The following is a 23,151-nucleotide window of genomic DNA, read 5'->3' on the forward strand; positions in this document are numbered from 1 at the left end:
CAAAGGGAATGATGATGCATTTCTTTGCATTCAGTTTGAGACTGTGACTAAGACATCAGTCATTGGTCTGTGCAAGACCTTCCTGGAGTATACTGACATCATTTGGGGATTCAATAATTGCACCCAGTTTGCAGTTGTCTGCAAACCTGGTCAGCCACAACCCCTTAGTTTTGGCCTTAACTTCTCAGATATATATATCAAACATTAGGGGGGCCAGCACTGACTCCTGTGGCACCCTGCTGGTGACAGGTCTGTTGGTTAATGTGCAGTCACCCACTTTCACAGTGTGTGCCCAGTTTGTGAGTCAGCTGGCAACCCATCTTACAACAAAGGAGTTTACATTCAGTTTGCTAAGTTTATCAGCAATGGCTGAGCATGGGATTGCATTGAAAGCCTTGCCAAGTCGAGGTATGCTGTGTGCACAGATCTGCCTTCATCAATAATCCGTGGTCACATTTTCAAAATAATCTACCAGATTTAACAGGCAGGATCTGCCCTTGACAAAGCCAAATTGGGTTGGATCCAGGGTTTGGAGATCACCTATGTCTTTATTCATGAGGTCCATAATGATACAATCCATGGCCTTACACATGAGGATGGTAGATTTATGTTTCTATAATTTTCCGGGTCTGTTGCTGGGCAAACTTTGTGGAGGGGAATAACTATTGCTGTTCTCAATTCTGGAGGAACAAAGCCTGTGGTTAGGCTATGACTGAAAATGGTACTTAATGGTGATTCTACTTCATGTTTTAGCCTATTTAAAAGATGGCCTGGGATACAGTCTCGTACCATAGAGGCCATGTTTCTTGCCTTGGACAAAGCTTTAATGACCTGCTCTTCAGATATGTAGGATGGGGGGAAGGTTTGTGATAAGTTTGGAGGGAAGAAGGGAGTGAAAGTTTTGCCAAACCTATCTGCTAGCAGGTTTGCTATCTCTGTGGGGTCAGTGTGTGTGATACTGTTAGACACTACATTTGCACATTCTTGGTTCCAACCTTTTAGGCTACTTATGTAGCTGTAAAAGGCCTTATGGTTATCCTTAGCTGTGCTTCTAATTTTTTCTCAAAGAAGCCCTTAGAGGATTTGACATGTTGTCTTATTTGCTTGTTGAGGCTGAGAAGGGTGCTTTTCCATTATTGGGGCCTCACTTTTGTTTTCTTGGACAGAAACTTTTTCTGTTTATTGTAAAGGTTGCTGAAGCTGAATGTCCACCATGTGGCTTGTTTTTACTTGGGGCTCTGGCTTTTATTATTTCTGGTACAGCCAAGTCTATAAACTTATGCAAGTGATTGTACAGGGCTTTAGAGTAAGCTTCGGTGTAGTTACCACTTCCAGCTGGGGGTGAGACTTGGAATGCATTTATAACTTCACCTAGGAGGGTACAGTTTGCCTTTGGTGAATTTCTTTAGTCTGATTTTGCTCTTTGTGAGTTCTGGTGTTAGTGCCAGCTTGAAGGTGGCTGATTTGTGGTCCGATTTAACTAATGAGAGACCAATAGTTATGGCAGTGCATCTGGTTGAGATGTTAGCGTGGGCCAGATTTAGTATGTTTATTCCTCTTGTCAGGGTATGAACAATTTGTTCCAGGGCATTTCAGTTAAGGAAGCCAAGAAACTTTTGCACTAGCAAGTTTGGGCTAGCGTAGGTTTCCCAGTCAATGGTAGGATAGTTGATGTTCCCTATAACCAGAGTGTTCGGGAATATATGGATTGACTCCAGTTTAGTCAAGTAAGCCTCATGCGTGTCATGACCCATGGAGGGGGGAGATCTATAACTGCCTTTGACTTGAATGAGCGTCTTACCCACAGTAACCTGAACTAGGAGCAACTCCATGAAGTTGTTTTTATCTCATCTCTTTTTATCTTAACTGCATGCTACTGAGCCTCATTTACCTCTATCCTTGGCATAATCAAGTCCTCAATAAAAATTTCCATTTGCACTCTTTCTTTAATTCCACATTTCTCTGTTTTATATAAAATTTCCAAAATATCTCTAATACATCTACAGGATTTCTGCTTATTTTTCTTTTTAAAGGCTCCTTGTGTTTGGTGACAACTCTTTCTACTTTTTGTTACTTAAGCTGTTGTGCTAAAAGTTTTTCTGCTCTGGAGTTATCATCAAAAAACTTAAAAGCAAACTTTCTAAACTCATGCATATTAACTAGATTCTACCTTATTTTCTCTATAGCACTCTGATTTTGTACCTCTTCTTGTTTTGTGGAGTTCCTCTCATTCAACAATACTTTAAGCTTTGTTAGCCCCTCTAAGTAATTCCTATAACTTCTTAACCATAACTCTTTCTCTTTCATTTCTACCATATTTTTAAACTCCATTTTCATTTTATCCTGCTCACTAGTTAGAACTTCTTAAGATATTTCTATCTTCTCTAATAACTCTCAAATAATTTTCCCTACCCATTCTGTAAATTCCCCTCTTTTTAACAGGTGTGAAAGCGTCTGTGTCTCATTTTTACTTCATTACCCTGCATTTTCAACTTGTTTTACATAAGTGCATTATCTGAAATAGTTATTGGACATGTGTCAAAACTTTCAATTAAATGCACATGCTCATATGAAATATAATTTCTATATACTCCAGCCCCATTATTGTACCTTGGAGAATAATATGTAAATTATGTCCAAGTTCTTGTTACTGAATTTGCATGTTCCATACTAAATATTTCCATAACTTTCTTCAAAAATCTATCCAGTTTTGTTATATTTTCCCTTCTAGGTCTCCTTAATACATCTTCACTATTGCAAATCAAGTCCCAGTTCCCATCTAAAAGTAACATTCCCTGCCAAAAGCTGATGATCTAAAACTTTTTTAAGCTCTTTAATACCAGTGAAATCTTCATCCCTCTCCCTTGCCAATAGTTCCTTACCAACACAAGTCTACAATTACTGTCTTTTTTTCTTGGTCTGTCACTATGGGAACCCCTCTAGCAATTAGTATAATGACTCCCCTTTTCCTTTGTCCCTGATATTATGCTGAATATCCATCCTGAAATTCTTTCTTTGTCAAATTTACATGCTCATTTCTTTCCAAACATGTCTCCTGCAGCATTGCTATTTGGACACTGCATTTTTAAATATAATTCAGTATTCCTTCCTTTCTGTCTATACCTGTAAGGTCATTTACATTCCAAGATCGTATGGATCACACATCCATTATGTTAAAAGCTACTGTTCCCACCCACTATACATATCCATTTTTTGAATGTGTATTTCCAAATTTTGTGTTAGATGCACATACTAATGTTTGGCAGGCTGATCTTTTATGTGTTTATTTCTTTTCATCTCCCTTCTGACCTATGTCATATTTTCAAGAGTTTTGGTTTAATGAAAACCCTCAAACAGAAAGCTAAACACATTTTCAAAATACCCCATGCCTTATTAACTTAGAACAAACACACCAAATTATGCACATTTTTAAAAAAACTAAGTTTAACTGTCCAAATAGGATCAACTACCCCAAATTGACAGCTGCACTCATATGTATTAGATACATTACAATTAAGGTTACATATGCTAAAGCATATACTATTCATACTGATTGCTGTTTTTTTTTTCTTGTATCTATTCCCTTCCCAGTTATAAACAACAGCTTGCATGCTTTTAGAAAACTTTAACTTTTAACCCAAAAAAAATGTGTGCTGGCTACTTTTAAATAAAAAAATAAATTGTATACTAATCTATTAAATGTATTAAAGTATTACAGCTGCTAAAGAATTTATCACTTATTCACTTCCCATAATTTTAAACTTTATTTTTTCACTTAACTGCTTGCCACTGTACCTTTAAATTCTGCATTTTTCTCTGCAAAGAACTGCTTTAAAATATATAACATGTAGTTTATAGCATGAAATGTTTTATACAAATATCAATAAGAACAACAATTGTTTTAGTTATAAATACTTTTTCCCCTTTTAGTGTCCTTCTAGACGATAAGGATATAAAGTGGGGTACATGCCTTACTGTCCACCCACAAGTTTAACAAAGTTAACAGAAGTCCAGTCTTTCTCAGCCACTCTTTCTTGCAAAGCCTTATTTCACAAATGTGATTGATGCTATACAGTCTCCTATTTATTCACTAATTTCAGTGTTGCTGGTCTTCATCCTATTCATCTGCATCTCCAAGAATCAGTCTCTGGTTCAAGTATAAGGTACCCCTTATTCTTCTAGTCAACTCTTGTGCTTTTTTTCTGTCTCTCTAGCATTTTCGTATGGGACTTTGGAAAAGGCTTTCCTTAGCAATGTCCTTCAATGAGCTTTATTGCCAGAAGAAAGTGAAGTAGAGTCCTCTTCAATTTCCTTCTCATGTTTTGTTAGATAAACTTTTTTATTTCTTCCTTAGCCTGTTCTGCATAAAAAAAATGTCTTTGATCCTCCAGGAAAAATATTTTGAAGACAGATGTACACAATGGGTTGAATCTCACACCTACCTTTAGACATTCCCTGATTGCTGGGATACATTTGCTTCTCTTCTACCTGGTATACAGTGAATAATCATTTTCTGTCAACAGTCTGCTGTCTCCAATGCTAATACTTTTCTCTTCTACCAAAATTTTGCCAGGATCGATGCTTCTGCTGATATGAATGCATCTTTACTAATACAAGTCTTAGCTGCTTTCTCATGGCCAGGTTTGGAGCATACACTCAATGTGCCCTTTCAATTAACAAATCCTACTATGGTACCGGTTTAGAGCATACACCCAATGTGCCCTTTCAATTAACAAATCCTACTATGGTACATCAGTCCAGTTACTTGGTTGTGCTTTCATTAAATTAATACAGTCTGTTCCTTCCAGTTTCTTAGGTACAACAGAAAATTTCAAGTTTTCTTTGCATGCTTGTCTTCTAATTCTACTATTTTTGAAACAGGTCTTCTTGAGAAGCCTCATACTCGGCTACCTTTATCTTCATTTCAGCCTCTGATTTTTGCAGTTTTATCAGTTCATCTGAACAGTTATTTAAAGCTTCCTATATTTTCCAGCCTTTAGTTATTTGAGGTGATACATATTTCTTTGTTTCACTTATTTTAATCACCCCTGAGTACATTTGATTTCTTTATTTCCTCTATATTATTAGAGGTAATCTCTTGAACAAAAGCTGAAACTTGAACTGCTTTTTGCTGAACAGCTGCAGAATCCTTCCCAGACAGTGCTTTCTCTTCACCTTTTCTGGTAGATTTTCTTTCAGGTTTTCCAAATTTCTTCTTTGCTGGCATCCAGACAGTGTATTTACTGGCCAATAACTGAATTTTATAAAAAAAAAAAAAAAAAACAGTTTCAATGCCACTCCTTTTTGTCAGTTTCAGCTTTTCACACTGCAGAGCTGAAGCTGAGCTGTTGATCAGTGTACAGGCATCTTGGAATTCCAAGTGTACTGTTATTTTTTATACTTGTAAAATGGAACCATCCTGCCCTTGCTGTCTTTCTTTCATTATGCCATTTTAACTACTGCTGCTATATAGCAGTGTGTTATATTACAGGATTTATTCAGCTGAGCAAACTATTAAACTGAAACCAGTGTAGTACAAATTCAGCCAAGTGCACACACTAGGGTATGCTGTGTCAGTAGTAGCAAGAATCTTAGGGGTCTTCATCCTGCACACTAGAGCATGCCACTGCAGCACAAAACTCTATCCAACTTGCTACAAATTCACCTGTGCAAACTAAGATACTGCATAACAGTTCCATTTCTTCAAAGGTAGTTCTGAAATACTGGTATTCCTGCCTCTATTCTGCTGCTAAACCAATGTCAGTATTCTCCTGCAAACCCAATATATTATAAATCTCACAGTCACATTATGTCTTCCATAATTAAAGTAGAATACACTTAGTGTAGCATGTTAAAATGCAAAGGCAAAAGTTTATAGTATAAGCAAACTACTAAAGAAAGCTGTATCAACAAATGGGTATAAAATATTTAGCAACTGCCATACCACCATTGTACAAAACACTGAATCTGTATAGATTTTCAGACAAGAAGTTGTCATTCTAACTCTAGTTTCTTCTTCTTTCAGCTTTTTCCGGTTAGGGGTCACCACAGCGGATCACCTGTCCACTCATGTTTGGCAGTGAAGTTTTACAGTGTTGAGTTGCAGCACATGCATGCACTCATGCCTAAGGCCAATTTAGAGTGTCCAATCCACCTACAGCATGTCTTTGGGATGTGGGAGGAAACTGAAGCACCCGTAGGAAACCCACGTGACCACAGGAGAGGACATGCAGACTCCATACAGAAGGCACCCCAGCAAAAGATCTAACCAGAGAACCTCTTGCTGTGAGGCGGCAACGCTAACTACTGCACAACCACGGCTGCCCATTCTAACTTTAGTTTACTGTTTTTAGTGGAAAAGGTTGCCACACTTTAGCTGGATACCCCCATCAAAGAAACATGATTTAAACTGACTAGTATATCTTACTGTCCCACTATGATCAGCTACAAAAATAACATTTGGCAAGTGTTTCACTATGTTTTTTTTTTTCAAATTTCAAAACAGCTTCCAACATCCATCCTACATTACACAAGTTTCTCTCATCTTTAACTTTTACAATGTTATCAACAGTTTCACACAACCCTGCATACATTTTTAACATCTTCTTCTGACAGTTCATCAGTTCTAAAATGCAAAGTAGCATCTTTTTAATACTTGCGTTACTACAAAAAACAAATTGTTCCATGGATAAATGTCCTTTTTGTTACACATTTCCAGGAATTTCACCATCAGTCCCTCAGTTTCACATGTTAAGTCACAGAATCCTCTGTATCTATATGTATAAAAGACAGAATTTCTTGAGCTTTAAATCCCGGAACAGTTACCAAATTGTCCCATGCATAATATCTGTTTATTACATTGTCACTTTTTGTTCTTATGCTAACAGTTGGTCTTCTCTCCTTTATAAAAATGGCTTTACTTATAGTTTGTTGCTGATCTTTTTTGTCTGCTGTCACTGTTGCATATGTTTCAATTACTGCGTTCTCTGCTGCCACAAATCTAAACTTCTTCTCAGTTTGCTGCTGCTTTCTTCTTTTACTTTGCTACAGTTGCATATGTTTTAACTGCTACATTCTCTATTGCCACATTACCTGGTTCATTCTCATTACCATCCTCAGCACTTTCAAAAATAATTATCTGCCATCTCACCCCATGAAACAGCAGAACTGTCGTGTGGAACATTCAGTTAAATTAGTTAGAACGGAACATCGTCTTTGAACTCTCCTGCTGCAAGTTCTCTTATTTGCACCACTTCAACAGACTGAATTACTTCCCTCTCCACTGAAACAGTTAAAAGGCTGCTCATTTGTATCACCCATCATACAGAAATCTTTATCTGCATTCTGATACTCCATATCAAACATATTTTCTCCAAAGTCCCACTTTCCAAATCCAAACTCTCCATAGCTTTTCTCTCCTCCTCCATGCTGCTGCTTCCCTTAGGCCATTCCTTGCTACTGTAGGAGCCCTTTGGCACCATCTAGCAGTTCCAGAGAGTGGACAAATTTCCTCTAGTAGTAGAAATACCACCTCAGGTCTCCCCTGAAACCAGGCCACTAGCTAGTGGGACTAACCTTGTCAACAAAGGATAAACAAACAAATATATAAATAAATAAATAAAATACAAGCAGAACTAGAATACAGATGTGAACCTGTAAATACAATGCTGCAAGCATGAATGTTAAGAGCCAACAGTATAGGCATTCACTGTAATCTGCAAATTAGATAATCACATAAAGTACCTGAAAGATCTCATACATGTCACTTAGTAAGGCAACAATGACAAATACAGTTGCTGTGAGCCTCAGTAAATTAACAACATCAAGTTTTTTTTTTTTGAAAAGCTTTGGAAAACAGCTGCATTTCACAAAGTTTTAATTAACCTGCTGTAGGCAGCATTTTTTTTCTCACATGGTGTTGGAACAAAAGCCCTGTACAATGACAAGTAATTTTCACATAATTAAAGAACTACTTAGTAGCACAGTTAGGGAGGGGCAAAGCAGGTGACTGTCCCAGATGTAACCTGTCAGACTGCACAATCAGGTCCTCCTCAGAAGAGTTGCTGATTCAGTGTGAGTGCTGTACTGACATTCATTTAAGCAGCAACAGCTGATATCAATGATGCCTAATTAATGTGCTTAGATGCTAATAACTGCAGCAAAAACCTGACAGAAGCTCTTTGCTAGAGTCCTGCAGTGCATAGGAGATTTTTTTTGTTTGATCTTCAACTTTTCATGGTCCTTTTTGGTTCTCAACTTTTAAGGAGGACCTTTCTGGTCCTCAAATTTGGGTTGGGGTGACAGTATGGGAAATGTCTAAGGCACATATCCAGTTAACTACAGCTCTGCTATTACTACACAGGGCATTTAAAAGTACACATTATTACATACTCATTTTGGGACTGGTTTCATTGTGGTGCAGTCTCCGGCAATGCAATGCAATACTTGCTCTGCCTTGAATCCTTTCAAAGAACCAAAAGAAAAAGTCTTCACAACCAAAGACTTAAATTCTCATGCTCAGCTTATAAAACATAATGCTAACAAATAGTAATTATTAGAGGAAGGAAAACATGGAAATGAAATATTAATCTTCAACTAATTAACACAGGATGGTAGTTGTGCTCAGACTTGAGGTTTACTATATCTTTACAATCTATAATTTTTGTGCTGCTACTGTTTCATCAAGTTAAACAGTCAATAATCTGGCTTTGCAAGACAAGTGTACATTTGGGTGAAGCAAGCTGGAATATTTTACAGTGGTCATTTTTTTAACCACAATCACTTTTCTGAAGTATACGCTGTCAACAAAGAGATTGCAAATAATGAATATGGGGGGGGGGGTGCCTATGGATAAAAAAATTAAACACTCTTGCTGCTTCCTGATTACAGTTAAGCAGACACTGATCTGAACTTGCAGAAGCAATGTCACACTATGCACTGCATTTCCTGAAATCAATGTGAAATTATTACTGCTATGATTTATGCATGGTGTGTATGTTTGTGTGTGTGTGTGTGTGTGTGTGTGTTTGTGGGGGGGGGTTACAGTGTATCTAAAGGCAAAAAAGTATCATTTTTTTTACTTTCCATCAAATGAAATACCACTGCACTCATTAATTCTGTCTTTGGTTGGGGGGGGGTGGATATTGGAAACTCCCTAAATTAATTTCCCTTTCTCATCAAATTGTTTGAGGACTAGAGTTGCAGAAAGGCAAAAAGAACTCATTATCTAAAGCTGAATTCATAATTTCAGACCTTACCTCATCAGAAAACCTTTACTTAAGTGCCCAGGCATACCGCTTCAAAACTGTAGCAGAAGCAGTGGACCTAGACATAGTACATTTACAATCATACACTCTCCGTAAGGAATGTTTCAATACTTAAGAAATGTTGGAAACAATAAAATTGAAGTAGGCACTATGTTTAGGTGGAAGTGGTAGCTAACTCTGTTAAACTGTCGGTATCAAAAAGCACAAACGTCCACATATAGGTCTAATAATTAACAATGATATACACCAGAGTGGAAGAATAAACAAGTCTCTTACCATGTGTTCAATATCTTTCTCTCCTTGTCCACAGGGGACAGGTCAGTGGACCCACCAAAAGCCTGTTTCTTGCTGGCAAAGATGTGAAAATGGCTGCAGTTGAGAAACTTTATAAAGCTTATCTGCTTTTTTGGGGACTAAATTTGAATTTGAGGTGATGCAGGCAGTATTATATGCATCCTCCAAGGCTGGCGATAGAGGAGGAAGTGGCATAAAATGAGGCATATCCACCTGTTACATATCATAATATCTCCTCATTTCAGCAGGAACATTCATTTGTTCCAATAAAACACCCCATTAATCCTGATTATAGTCTGAGTAAAGGAAATTTCCCCAAATGAATGTTGCAGAGACCATGTTTCATGTGAATCTTAGATTTGGGCTTGAGAATTTGCAGAAGAAGCCCCATCTATGTCAGAATGATCAGACAAGTCTTCCTTAGGAATGTTCCTACTGACCTGAACTACAAATCGGGAATTCTGAGTACCAGGACAGCCTGTCTGTAACAATTTCTTAGCTAAAGTAAGAAAATCACCATTTTTAAACACCATGCCTTCTGATGAACGATGTTTGACCTTTTTCTTTATAGGTATCCCTGATGACTCACTAGGAAAAGTACAGTTTTGTACCTACCATAAATGTAGATGTCCGATAGGTATGCATCTGCAGTCATAACATATGGGTTGTCCTGCCTCAGGCAGCCCTTCGGTCGGCCGGATTCCAAAGTCTGGGTCTGGTCTCGGCTGATGTCGCACTTTCCCCGACGTCAGAGCTTCTGGGGTATAAAGGCATCAGCCGATGCCATTTTCCTCAGTGTTTCTTGCCCCAGATGCCAGGTGCCCTCTAGGAAGGCTAAATTTGGATAAATGTAGAAAAATTCCAAACAGTAGCAAATTATATACATATATATACAAACAAACAAATACACCATAATAGATTCCCCCCAGCTAGCTGAAAGAGGGGTAAGCACCCTAGGAATACCACAGAGGGGAAGGAGGGTGGGTAATCCTGACTGCAGATGCATACCTATCGGACATCTACATTTATGGTAGGTACAAAACTGTACTATGTCCTTCAAGGATGCATCTGCAGTCATAACATATTGGTAGAATACCACAGCCAATCTGGGGGAGGAGGTACTAAGAGAAGGATGGTGTAGTTAAGATCCCCTGCAGAACCGCAGTTGCAAACCCTGCTCGGGATCTGGAGTATAAAGGTAGATTGTAATGCTTGGCAAATGTATGCACGGAGCTCCAAGTAGCAGCTTCTAAAATGTCCTTGGTAGCCACCCCTCGTAGGAAAGCTGTAGTGGTGGCTGTGGCCCTTGTGGAATGAGGCCTGATATTTTCAGGAGCTGTCTTTCCATGAAAGGAGTAGCAAAAACGAATGCAATTTCCTATCCGTTTTGAAATTGTCTATTTGGAAATTGCTCTTCCTTGCACCCCAGTTGCATATGCTACAAAAAGTTGGTCAGTTTTTCTGTTGGTTTTAGTTCTGTCCAGATAGTAGCGTAGTTGTCTGTGTATATCCAAGGTGTGCAAAAGTTTTTCTCCTTTGTTCTGTGGGTTAGGGAAGAAAGTAGGCAAATGAATAGCTTGGTTCAAGGATACCCTGGATACCACCTTTGGCATGAAAGTAGGATTGGTTCTCAGTGACACTCTATCCTGGTGGAAAATAAGAAAAGGCTGCACTGCCATTAATGCCTGTAACTCGGATACTCTTCTTGCTGAAGTGATTGCCAGAAGAAAAGCAGTTTTCCAAGATAAAAACTGTAGGTCTGCTGATGCTGCTGGTTCAAAAGGAGGTAGAGTCAATTTTTCCAGCACAAAATTGAGATCCCATGCAGGTAGAGGGGGGTCTCCTTGGAGGTTTAACATTTTTGATCCCTCTCAGAAATTGCCTAAGCAGAGGGTGAGAGAAGATAGGTGGATCCATGTTGTATTCTGCTGAAATTGCTGAAGCATGAATCTTAATGGAAGAATAAGACAGGCCATTGTGGAACAATTCTGCTAAGTACTCTAGGATGTGTGCTAGGTTTGCCACTGTGACATCTGTGCCCTTTGATGTGCTCCAAATGAGAAATCTCTTCCATTTAGCTGAGTATGTCTTCCTTGTGTAAGGTCTGCGAGCCTCCAGGATGATGTCCTTCACCCTCGGAGATAAAACAGTTTGGTTTTAAGGAATTTTCCAGGCAGTTAGTTGCAATGTTTTCAAGTTTGGATGTAGGGTCTTGAAGTTGTTCTGTGTTAGAAGAAGAGGCCATAGGGGAAGAGGCCATGAGTTCGCCTGAGACATGCTTCTCAGTAGCGGATACCAGTGTTGTCTTGGCCAGTCTGGAGCTATTAGTATCACCTTTGGCTGTTCCTCCCTGATCTTCAGTAGAACCTTGTACATCAATGGAAGAGGTGGAAAGGCATATACTGTTAGGGCATTCCAGCTGAAAGAGAGAGAGTCCACCCTCCAGGCTTGTGGGTGGTATGTCTTTGAGCAGAATTTCTTCAGTTGGTGGTTGAGTGGGGAGGCGAACAGATCTATCTCTGGCATTCCCCATTTCTTTGTTATGAGTTTGAAGATGTCTGGATGCAACATCCATTCGTGTGCATCCGTGGTAGTTCTGCTTAAGCTGTCTGCTAGTGAATTTTCTTTTCCTGGTACGAATTTGGCCTGCAGCTGGATATTGAGATTCAGGCATAAGTTCCACAGATTCATTGCCATCCGGCATAGAGGGTAGTAATGTGTGCCTCCTTGTTTGTTTATGTACCACATGACCGTGGTGTTGTCTGTCCTTATTAACAGATGTCCTTGCTGGAGGAATGGTTTGAATGCCTCGATTGCATGCCTCACTGCCAGCATTTCCTTTTGGTTTATGTGCATGCTTAGCTGTCAATGAGGCCATAGGCCTTGGATGCATTTGTCCTCCATGTGTGCTCCCCATCCTCGGTCTGAGGCATCTGTGGTGATGGTCTGCCTTGTTTTTGGTTTGTTGAAAGGCAATCCTCTGTTGGACTGGCAGGCTTGAGCCCACCACAGGAATTTCTTTTGAAGGCATGGAATGATTGGTATCATGGTTTCTAGACTGTGACTGTGTTGAGACCATACATTCCTTAGGTGCCATTGCAATTTTCTCATATGCAGCCTGGCATGTGGAATCAAGATTATGCAGGATGCCATGTAACCCAGGGCCTGCAGGACTTTCCTTGCAGTAAGCTGAGTTTGTCTTGTCAAAATCATGAAATAACCTGGAAGTTGTTTTTGTTTTTCTTCTGTGAGAAAAGCCATCTGAGTGACTGTGTCCAGATCCGAACCCAAAAAGGTTATCCTTTGGGATGGTACTAGTCTTGACTTTTGGATGTTGACTGTGTATCCCAAGGCCTGTAGCAGGTGTATGACATAGGCCAAGTCCTTTAACAATTTTTTCTTGTTGTCTGCTTGTATTAGGCAGTCGTCCAGGTATGGATAAATTTGAATTCCCTGAAGTCTGCAATGTGCAATTACTGATGCCAGGCATTTCGTGAATACTCTGGGCGCAGTAGATAAGCCAAAGGGCAATGCTGAAAATTGATAATGCTCTGATCCTGCAAGAAATCTGAGGTGTCTTCTGCAATCTGGTCGGATAGGGACGTGCAGGTATGCCTCCTTGAGATCTAGAGTCACCAGCCAAGACTCCTTGCCCAGCATGGGAAGAAGTTGCTGTAGGGTCAGCATTTTGAATTTTGGCACAATGAGATAAGTGTTGAGCGCGGACAGGTCGAGAATAGGCCTCCATTGGTTTTCTTTTCTTGGTACCAGGAATAATCTGGAGTAAAATCCTTGGCCTTGTTCTATAGATGGTACCCTTTCTATAGCTTTCATCTGAAGTAAATTGCTGATTTGTCTTAAAGCCTCTGCCTTCTGGTTTGGTAGAAGGTTTGGCATTCCGCCCCTTTTTGGCAAAGTGTGGAAGTAAAACCTGTATCCTTTGTCTATTGTTTGCAATGTCCATGTATCCTTTGTAATGCAATGCCAGTTTTTCGAGAATAAAGCCAGCTTTCCGCCCAAGGGAGCTTCCAGTTGATCCCTGGTAGGCAGAATCAGAGTCAAGTCATTGGGTCTGTCCTGTGGTAGTGGTTGTAGTTGTAGCTGCGGCACTACTCCTCTGGTTGGCAGTCTGCCACTGACGGCCCCTGAAGGCACCCTTTGATTGACCTCTGCCTCTAGGGTGTCTGTTCCTGCCCCTCTGTGCTCTGGAGGTGTCTGGAAAGGACCAATTCTTTGTAGGCCAGTTTCTGCTGAACCTCGAAGGTTGGATCTGCAGGAATTCCTTTACTGTTTGCACAGATTTTGCTTTTTCTTCCACCTTCTTTAGAATCTCCTGTGCAGGGGAGCCAAATAAATTTTGTTTCTCCATTGGAGCATCGAGGAGTTTAGCCTTGACATGGTCTGGCAAAGATTGCTCCTTCAGCCAGGCATGCCTACGAATTACTGCCCCAGTCATAGCTGATCTAAATGAAGCCTCCAGTGCATCATAGCCACATTTTAAGAAATGATTACTGACCTGCTGAGAGTTGTGTACCAAATCCTGAAGGGATTTACGGTCTAAAGGTTCAGGAGAAGAAAGCTTCTTATTCAGCTGATCTAACAAAAATTATTGGTACTGTATCATATGGAATTGACAGTTTAATGCCCTGGCAGAAAGAGTAGCAGATGTATAAACCTTTTTCCCCATCTCTCTAATGCTCTAGACTCTCTTTCAGAGGGTAGGGGATTTTTGGCAGTAGCAGCTGCAACCCCTTTAGAGCCCTGAGAAATAGTTTCTGAGTCTGCAGCATGCGCTTTATACAGGTGGAAGTGAGAATCCAGGACCCTGTAATATCTGTCAGGTTTGGCAGGGGCCGGGGGAAGAGAATCAGGTGCAGTACTGACATCATTGTACACATCATCAATTACAGTTAGAACAGGTGGTATGGCTAAGGGCCTATGCTGGGGCAAATGCAAAAAGGTCCTTAATCTTTTTCTAGAATCAGAGAAATCCTGACCCTGCCATTGAAAGTGCTCCCTCATGGAGTGTAAAGTCTCCCCAAAGGAAAATTCTTCAGGTGGAGAGGCCGAAGGAATAGAATCTTCTGCATCTGAATCCTCATAAGGCGAGTAGGCCCCTTCCTGATGGTCTGACAAATCAGATCCATCCGTGGAGTAATCTGAGGAGAGAGGTTCAGAGGGATCAGTCCTGGGCCTTTTGTCTGGAGGAGGTTGGGAGGCCCTGTCTGGGTGAGGTTGGGAACCCCTAATTAAGGATATAAGGTCCTCAGCAAGACTGAGAATCTGAGAACTTGAGGAAGGCCTCTGGGAAGTAGATTTGGCAGGCAAAGTTTTTGAAAGTTTGGCAGCTTTAGCCCTGGAGAAGGCCTTAATAGACATAGAAGCTGGGGGCCTAGCTGGCCCACGTGCAGGGGTAGAAATGTCCAAAGGTATGGTGTCGGACAAATCTTGAGCACTAGCTTCGGTAGGGAGTTCTGAAGCCGACTCAGCCAGGGCCTCTCTGGCCTCGGTGGTCGGAGGTATGGTTTCGGTAGTAGTAATAACCGTGGACTCGGTTTCAGCCGAAACCGAGACACTCACGGTAGGCCTAGCCGTGGTTTCAGCCGAAACCGCGGGCCGCAAGTGTCGGTCCTTTTCCTTGCGTTTTTTTGACCAAATGCGAAGTCGGAGTCTCCGACGACATTTTATAAGCAAAAGCGGTCCCAAAAAATTCCTCTGCAAACTCCAACCGACGTCTAAGAGTCCGTCGGTTGAAGGAGGCACAGGCTAAACAAGCTGATACGTCATGGTCTGGGCCTAAGCAAGGAAGGCAGTAAGAATGGAAATCCTTATGAGGTATTTGTTTCCCACAAGTTAAACAATTATTTACTTTGTCTGACATCGGCTGAGGCAAGAAAGAGTCCCCAACGGGGTACTTAGCTTTTTTCAAAGTCTTCGGTAACTGAAATCTCTGGATCTGACCGACCGGCACTTGCGAACAGCTTCTGCTTCGGGCACCGCGCGGCAAGAAAGACTGGGGAAAATGGCGTCGGCTGATGCCTTTATACCCCAGAAGCTCTGACGTCGGGGAAAGTGTGACATCAGCCGAGGCCAGACCCAGACTTTGGAATCCGGCCGACCGAAGGGCTGCCTGAGGCAGGACAACCCATATGTTATGACTGCAGATGCATCCTTGAAGTACATCGATACTTCTGCCTCATCAAAGAGGTCACTTCACTTGGTCACATCTAGCAGCATCCCTCGGTATGTCTCCCTGCCCCAGTAAAGGGTCTATATCACATAGTGGAAGTGTCAAAACTTTGACTATGTAAATATCAAACCCAAAAGTTTGAAAACTGAATACTCCGAACACTCAGAACAGCAATTTGTTTTTCCAGGGAAAAAAATTGCTGTTCCAGTACAAAACGCAGAAACACATGAACACTAAATACTGTGCCCCCCACTCCCCTCCCTACTTAAATATACCAACTCTGAGATCGCACCACAGTGGAGGAAATAGCAAAGCCGTGGAACCGGCCCACAGAATTCTTTCCCTGGGAAAGAATTCGATGTTCCGCGGCTTCGTTATTTTAAGACTTCAAACTTCCCAGTTTGAAGTTACGGCATTCGGACTTCTGATATACACCCCGCAGTAAAGACGGTTCTCCTATGCCCAGTTTGGATGCTGAAATAGCCAATGAGGACAAGGCTGACCTCAATTTTTGGTGGGTGAAAGGAAGCTGGAGAGGTAAGTGTTCTAAGGAATGACTGCTGGGCACTGTACAGTCAGTGATTGAGAAGAAGACCGAGTATCTGGTGTCAGCAAAGGCTCTTTTATTGTTTTTTCTTTCTAGGAACAACAGAGGTCATATCAGCTGGAGCTGGCTAAGTATGCATGCTATATCTGAGGAGGAGGCATCAGATGCAGTATGAATTGCTGGAACAAGTCAGTCAAAATGTTAAGTTGTCAAACACTTTGCAAGAGCAGCACACATACTTTCACACACATACAAAGTCCCTAAACACTGCAATGCAAAAGCAAGTACAGTCTGTCACCAAATTAGCCTAATCTGAAAATAGTGGTCCCTGACAGGACACTTCCGATACTAGAAAAATACTAGTTTTCTTAAAGGGACAGGACTGTTAAAATAAAAGCAAATAGCATCTTTTTTTTTTTTTTACGACATATAAAAATAACAATTTACGTGTGGAAGAGCTTGCCAAAGGAGCTGAAGTCTGGCTGTTCTTGTGAAGCCTCTGAGCTGCTTCTTCTTGAGGCATCAAGAAAGTACCAAAAATGTTCTGCTCTCTAATTTTCCTGCTTCACGGCTGACCAGTCTTCACATGGAAGTGTGGGAAGTAGCCATGGCTTTTGGAAGCTGGACAGTTGTGTCTTGGGCAAGACACAACCCATATAGCCTAAAGGCTGTTGCAACAGTAGTAATGATGAACACAGAATATGCCTCCTATGGCACCATAGCATACATCTCAGCCTCAAATTACTCCAACAGGACCATTTCTGGAGAGTGCTTTAGAAAGAAATGTTTCCCAATGTACCACACTCTGCATTAACCTTGAACACAGCAACACAAATACTTCAGGAAAGTTCTGTTGAAAATAAATCTGCCTCATCAGTTCTCTGTCTAGCTGGGTTGTGTGTCATTCACCATTTAGTCTATTCTATTCTAGATCTAAGTTTCCAGACTGCATAGTATTTTCAGACTAAGCACTGCACTTCACTAAAATCAACTAAAGATTGTCTAGAAATGACTGATACCTGCATTCTGCAGTATTTCTAAGAACTTCTTTTTCTGCCCATTTGGTGGTGTTAAGTGTAATACCACCTCCAAACACTTCTTTTCTATTATGTGATGTGATTACTGGGACTTAAAAAACTTCAGACATAAGAAATGGTCCACATATTTAACAACATTAGGTCATGGGGACTTTTTTGTTATAGTTCTGAAATAACTTACTTTTTTCTTTTCCTCTCCAGCAGACTTCAGTGCATCTAAATTACCATAAACTTCCAGGGCCTCTGTCATTTCCTGAATTTTTTCCTTTAATGAGTTCAACTCAGCATTAATCTTGCTCTCAAGCTGCTCCACCTTCTGAAGATCCTGCTGTAGACGTGCATTCTCTATAAACAAAAAAGAAAAAAACAGTAATATGCCACAGGATGAAACTTTGCTCAGACTAAATCACTAGAATGTGAACTGCATTAAAATCCTCACACCTCATGAAAAGGACAATCTTATGAACATTTATTTAATAGTCTTCTCTAAAAGGCTCTTATTAGATTATAGCATTTACAAGCAGCCACTGCAACACCGGCAAGATATTTAGGGGAACAGTTCCTTTCCACCATTATTCATACTACTGTGAAGACTAGGGTTGCCACCCCTCTGTTTTTTCTCGGACTATCCGGAAATCAAACTGATTCTCCGGTAGTCCGGAAAACACTGCACAAACTCCGGTATTCTGTTTCAAAAAGGAAACAGACTATCGGAGTTTGTAAATCAGCTGATTTACTATGCTTTTTTACAGAAAAGCATAGGAAATCAGCTGAAAGCAGGTAGCAGGAACAGAAAAAGAGGGCATTCCGTGCTGGGTAATGTCATCATGACGTCACAAAATAGGCGGAATGTGGGTGGGAGAGAGGGTGGGGCAGGCGGGGTTACTGGTGATGCGAGGGTGTGGCTTTACTCCGGTTTTAGCCACGACGAAAGGTGGCAACCCTAGTGAAGACTTGAAAAGGAAACAGATGGATATGGTATAAATCACTGCTACAGCTAGTTCAACTGTCAGCCTAGTCAATCCCAGAATAGTACCCGAACCCAAAGCTGAGAATCAAAACAAAGTCCTCCTAAGAAAAAAAAAGTCCTTCTGTAACTGAAGCAAAGGGCTTGTACTAACGCCTTGCTAAAGTTATAGACATGCACACACAGCTAAACACATTCATTTAAGTAGTCATGGTAGCAATCATTGCAGCATAAATAAATACCATTACTACACTCACCTCAGATGGTAACTCATCTGAGATGCCCATCATGCTCCTAGTAGCTTGCAACCAGGATAGCCATCCTCATTTGCCCCACTCTAACTGCAGCAGTCAGAAAAGACTGGATATCATGCAGTATATGAAAAATAGAAGTTATGTTCTTACCATAACGTTCCATGTTAGTTGTCTTCTTCTCGCCTTCTTCTTGCTGGATGGGTTCGGAGCCGACCTCGGCTCCGACTCGGCCACTCTAAAAGCTCGAGAGTTGGTTCCACTGGCTCGAGGCTCCCCTTATATCCCACAATGCTAGGCGAGAGTTACCTCAGATCTCGTTTGTAAGCTAACCCCAGCTTATAATAGTTACAGAATAACTCTAAACAGAGTCCACCTCTAAAAACAGGGAGAAAGAAGGGTGACCTACATCCTGATTCAGGAGATATGCAAGCAGCATATGTCTAAGAAAGAGGTGGTAGAAAGAGAGGTCACAATCACAACTCCTCTAGGTCTGTCCAGGCCAGGGGAAGGAGGGTGGGGATAAGAAGAAGCGAGAAGAAGACAACTAACATGGAACGTTATGGTAAGAACATAACTTCTATATGTTAAGTTGTCTATCTCGCCTTCATTCTTGCTGGATGGGACCGCCCTAGCACCTTGTCCCGGGTGGCCTAACGGAACAGACTCCTGAGAACAGTGGAACCAAAGTTAGCTCTATGCCTAGAAGCTAAATCCAACTTATAATGAGAAATGAAAGTGTGAGGAGTAGCCCAAGTAGCCGCTGCACAAATGGTGTCAATAGGCAGTCTGTCTTGGAAGGCTAAGGAAGTAGCCAAAGCTCTTGTAGAATGGGCCTTAGGTTTATTTGGCAGCTTTTGGTGTCTAATCTCATAAACAAGGGTAATCAGAGATGTAAGCCATCTAGATAATGATACCTTTGAAACTGAAAGTCCCTTTCTGTCTTCTGCATAGGAGACAAACAGTTGGTCAGATTTTCTGAATTGTTTTGTTCTATCCAAATAGTACCTCAACTGACGATGAACATCTAGCCAGTGTAATTTTTGTTCAGACCTATTGGAATATTCTGGAAAAAGACAGGGAGGTCAATGCTTTGATTTAGATTTGACGTCGAGACTACCTTAGGTAAAAAGGACGGGTTGGTTCGTAAGGATACCCTGTCCTTATGGAACAATAGATAAGGAGGTCGACAGCTGAGTGCATGAAGTTCTGAGACTCTTCTAGCTGAAGTAATAGCTACCAGAAAGAGAGTCTTCCATGATAGCAATTTTAAAGAACAGGATGCTGCAGGTTCGAAAGGGGGTAGAATCAAAGAAGTAAGAACTAAATTTAGGTCCCAAGGAGAAGGAGGATTTCTTATAGGAGGTCTGAGAAGAAAAACTCCTTTCAAAAAGGCTTTGCAAAGCTTGTGGGACATTAAGGCAGACTCAGAAATACCCACATGAAAGTTAGAGATAGCTGCCAATTGAACTTTAAGAGTAGAAGGGGATGAACCTGCATGGAAGAGTTCAGCTAGAAAATCAAGGACTATTTGGATGGAAGCAGTGAAAGGATCTATGTCCCTTCCTTGAGCCCAAAATGTGAAACGTTTCCACTTACTCAAGTAAATCTTCCTAGTGGAAGATTTATGGGAAGCTATCAAAATATCTCGAACAGAGTGAGATAATTGAGGAAGCCTGGCTAAGGTTGGAACTGGAGGAACCAAGCAGTGAGGTTCAGAGAGGGGAGGGAGCGATGTAACTGACCCGATTGATGGATCAAAAGATCTGGAACTAGGTCCAGATGCCAAGGTCGCTCCAGTAGAAATTGATGTAGAAAGGGGAACCACACCTGTCGAGGCCAGTAAGGAGCAATGAGGATCAACGAGGCCTTCTGAGCGATAGCTTTCTGTATCACTTGAGAGATTAGTGGGAAGGGAGGAAATGCATACAGAAGTCCCCGGGGCCAAACTTGGACTAGAGCGTCTTGGCCTGGTAAAGGGAATAGGGTGAAATAATGTCTGCACTTGCTGTTTTGGGGAGTAGCAAAAAGATCGCAGCAAGGCTGACCCCACTTGAGAAAAATCTCTCTCACAACAGAGTCTTTCAGAGACCACTCGTGAGGCATGAGGATAGCTCTGCTCAATTTGTCCGCTATTTGATTGGACTTCCCGGGGATGTGCGTTGCTATCAGAATAAGCTGAGAAGAAATCGCCCATTGCCACAATCTGAGTGCTTCTCGACACAGGGGGTAGGACCTGGTTCCGCCTTGTTTGTTGATGTACCACACTACAGACATATTGTCTGTCTGGATTGCAATCATTCCCAAGGGGAGAGAGTCTTGAAGGGCTTGCAACGCTAAAAGCACTGCTCTCATCTCCAGAACATTTATGTGCAAGTGGCATTCATCTGGTTGCCATGTGCCCTGGACCATCCTGCCCTGATAATGCCCCCCCCACCCGATCAGGGAGGCGTCCGTTGTCAGAGTAGCAACCGGAGGGGGAGGAACAAAGGGTCTTCCCAACCAGAGCTGAGGGGAAGACATCCACCACATGAGATGATTTCTGCACGCCTGCGTGATCATAATGGTGTGGGACATTGGAAGTTGCTGGTATGACCATTGTGTAAAGAGCATCCATTGAAGGATTCGCATGTGGAATCTGGCTAATGGAAGCAGAGGTATGGCAGCCGCCATAACTCCCAACACTTTCAGAACTAACCTGGCTTTGATTCTGTTGTTGTTGAAAAGGAATGAGACCAGTCTGTGTATGTCTGTTATTCTCTGATCTGTTAACCTCGCAGACATGTCTACTGTATCTAGATTTGCGCCTATGTAGGTAATAGTATGACAAGGCGACAAAACAGACTTTTCGCAATTTATTGAAATGCCTAACTTTTGACAAATGCGAAAAGTGTAATCCCTGGCCATCAGAAGGAGATGCTTGGTGGGAGCTGTGAGGAGCCAGTCGTCCAAATATGGAAACACCTGGAATCCTTGTCGTCTCAGGTGAGAAGCTACCACTGCCATGCATTTGGTAAACACCCGGGGGGCAGTGGTGAGACCAAAGAGCAGGGCCCTGAATTGAAAATGACTGGTTCCCAGCCTGAAGCGGAGGAATCTTCTGGAGCGTCTGTTCATTTTTATGTGATAGTATGCATCCTAAAGGTCTATAGAGCACATCCAGTTTCCTTTTCCCAATAGGGGAAGGATGGACTGCAGCGTGACCATCCGAAATCTTGTTTTCTTGACTGATCTGTTCAAGATACTGAGATCCAAAATTGGTCTCCAGTCCCCTGTTTTCTTTGGAACTAAAAAGAACCTTGAGTAGATTCCGGATCCTTGCTGGTCTGCTGGAACTGGCTGAATTGCTCTTTTTGCAAGCAGTTTTGAAATTTCCAAAACCGCTAGATCCCTTTGTGCGGGTGGAACATCTGGAAGGGATTTTTTTGATTGTTTCGGAATGCGAAGAAAGGGGATAGAATAGCCTTCGGAAATGACGGACTGTACCCATTTGTCTTGAGTCAGGGATAGCCAGGCTTTTGGGTACAGTGACAACCTTCCCCCGACTGCCTCCGAAGGTGGGCAGCCGGGCAACACCTCAGGGATGCTGAAAGGGCTTATCAGAGAAGGCTTCTCGATTGCCCTGGTTCTATGGAGCCCCCTGCCTCGAGGCGACATCTACCATTGTTATTCCGCCTCTGCCTCTGGCGGGTAACGACTTTGTCGCCAGGTGAAGTCCCTTGATTTTGTTTACGGAACCACATTTTCCCACTTTTCTGGCCTTTGGGGTAAGGCCTAGAAGGAGTAGAAAAACGGACTCCGACGGCAGAAAGAGTCTTGCCATCAGTCTCGCACCTAGTCAAGGTTTCTTTCACTTGAGGACCAAAGAGAGATGATCCATCAAACGGGGAATTAGTGAAAGACGTCTTGAAGGGGTCCGGAAAATTGCATTGCCGCATCCAGGCATGCCTACGTAAGGCCACACCTGTCCCTGCGGACCTACTCGCTCCATCAGCCGCATAAGAAAGGAGGCGCATGGAGGAGTTGGCTATGGAGTTAAGGGTAGCCAGCTGAGTGTTCATTTTATCTTGAAACCCCGCAGCTGTAGGATCCTTCAACATGTCACTCGCTTCTTTAACCAAGTCCCTTTGAAGACGAGTGAAATGGCACAGGTAGTTCAGCGAACGCATAGTAAATGTCGCTGACGAAAACATCCGCTTCCCGTACCTGTTCATGGACCTAGATTCCTTGTTAGGTGGATGGACAGGTACTGAAGGATCAGCTAGTTCCTTCTTAGTGGCGGCAGCTACCACCATAGCAACCACAGAAACTCCTTTTGTCAAGAACTGCTTGTCTGCTGGTGCCATTATGAATTTGGAGGGTCTCCTGGGAGTGGGGTCCACTGAATCAGGAGCCGTCCATGCCTTTTTAGCAACCACCTGCATGAGGGGGGCAAAGGGGGGGGATACCCAGGAGGTGGAAGGGCGAGAGCCAACCGCCTCAAGATATACAGATTCATCCTCCGAAGGGTTAAGGGCTGGCCAATTTCCCCTCTGCTTCAGGATCTCTAGAATGTCTGCAAAAGAGACATCTTCAGAAGGGGAACGGGGGGAACCCTCG

General features: G+C 42.0%; 1 protein-coding gene across 1 annotated transcript in view; it reads right to left on the reverse strand.

The window, feature by feature from the left end:
* The window catches only part of IFT74 (intraflagellar transport 74), a 2,643,271-nt gene that overhangs the window by 1,213,165 nt on the left and 1,406,955 nt on the right, over positions 1-23,151 (reverse strand). The window contains exon 17 of the mRNA XM_044061439.1: positions 17,516-17,679. Coding sequence (XP_043917374.1) covers positions 17,516-17,679 — 164 coding nt within the window. The remainder of the gene's footprint in view (positions 1-17,515; positions 17,680-23,151) is intronic.

The sequence above is a fragment of the Protopterus annectens genome, chromosome 2.part0 (assembly GCF_019279795.1).
Source record: "Protopterus annectens isolate FY-2018-M chromosome 2.part0, PAN1.0, whole genome shotgun sequence".
NCBI classification, from domain to species: Eukaryota; Metazoa; Chordata; order Ceratodontiformes; family Protopteridae; genus Protopterus; species Protopterus annectens.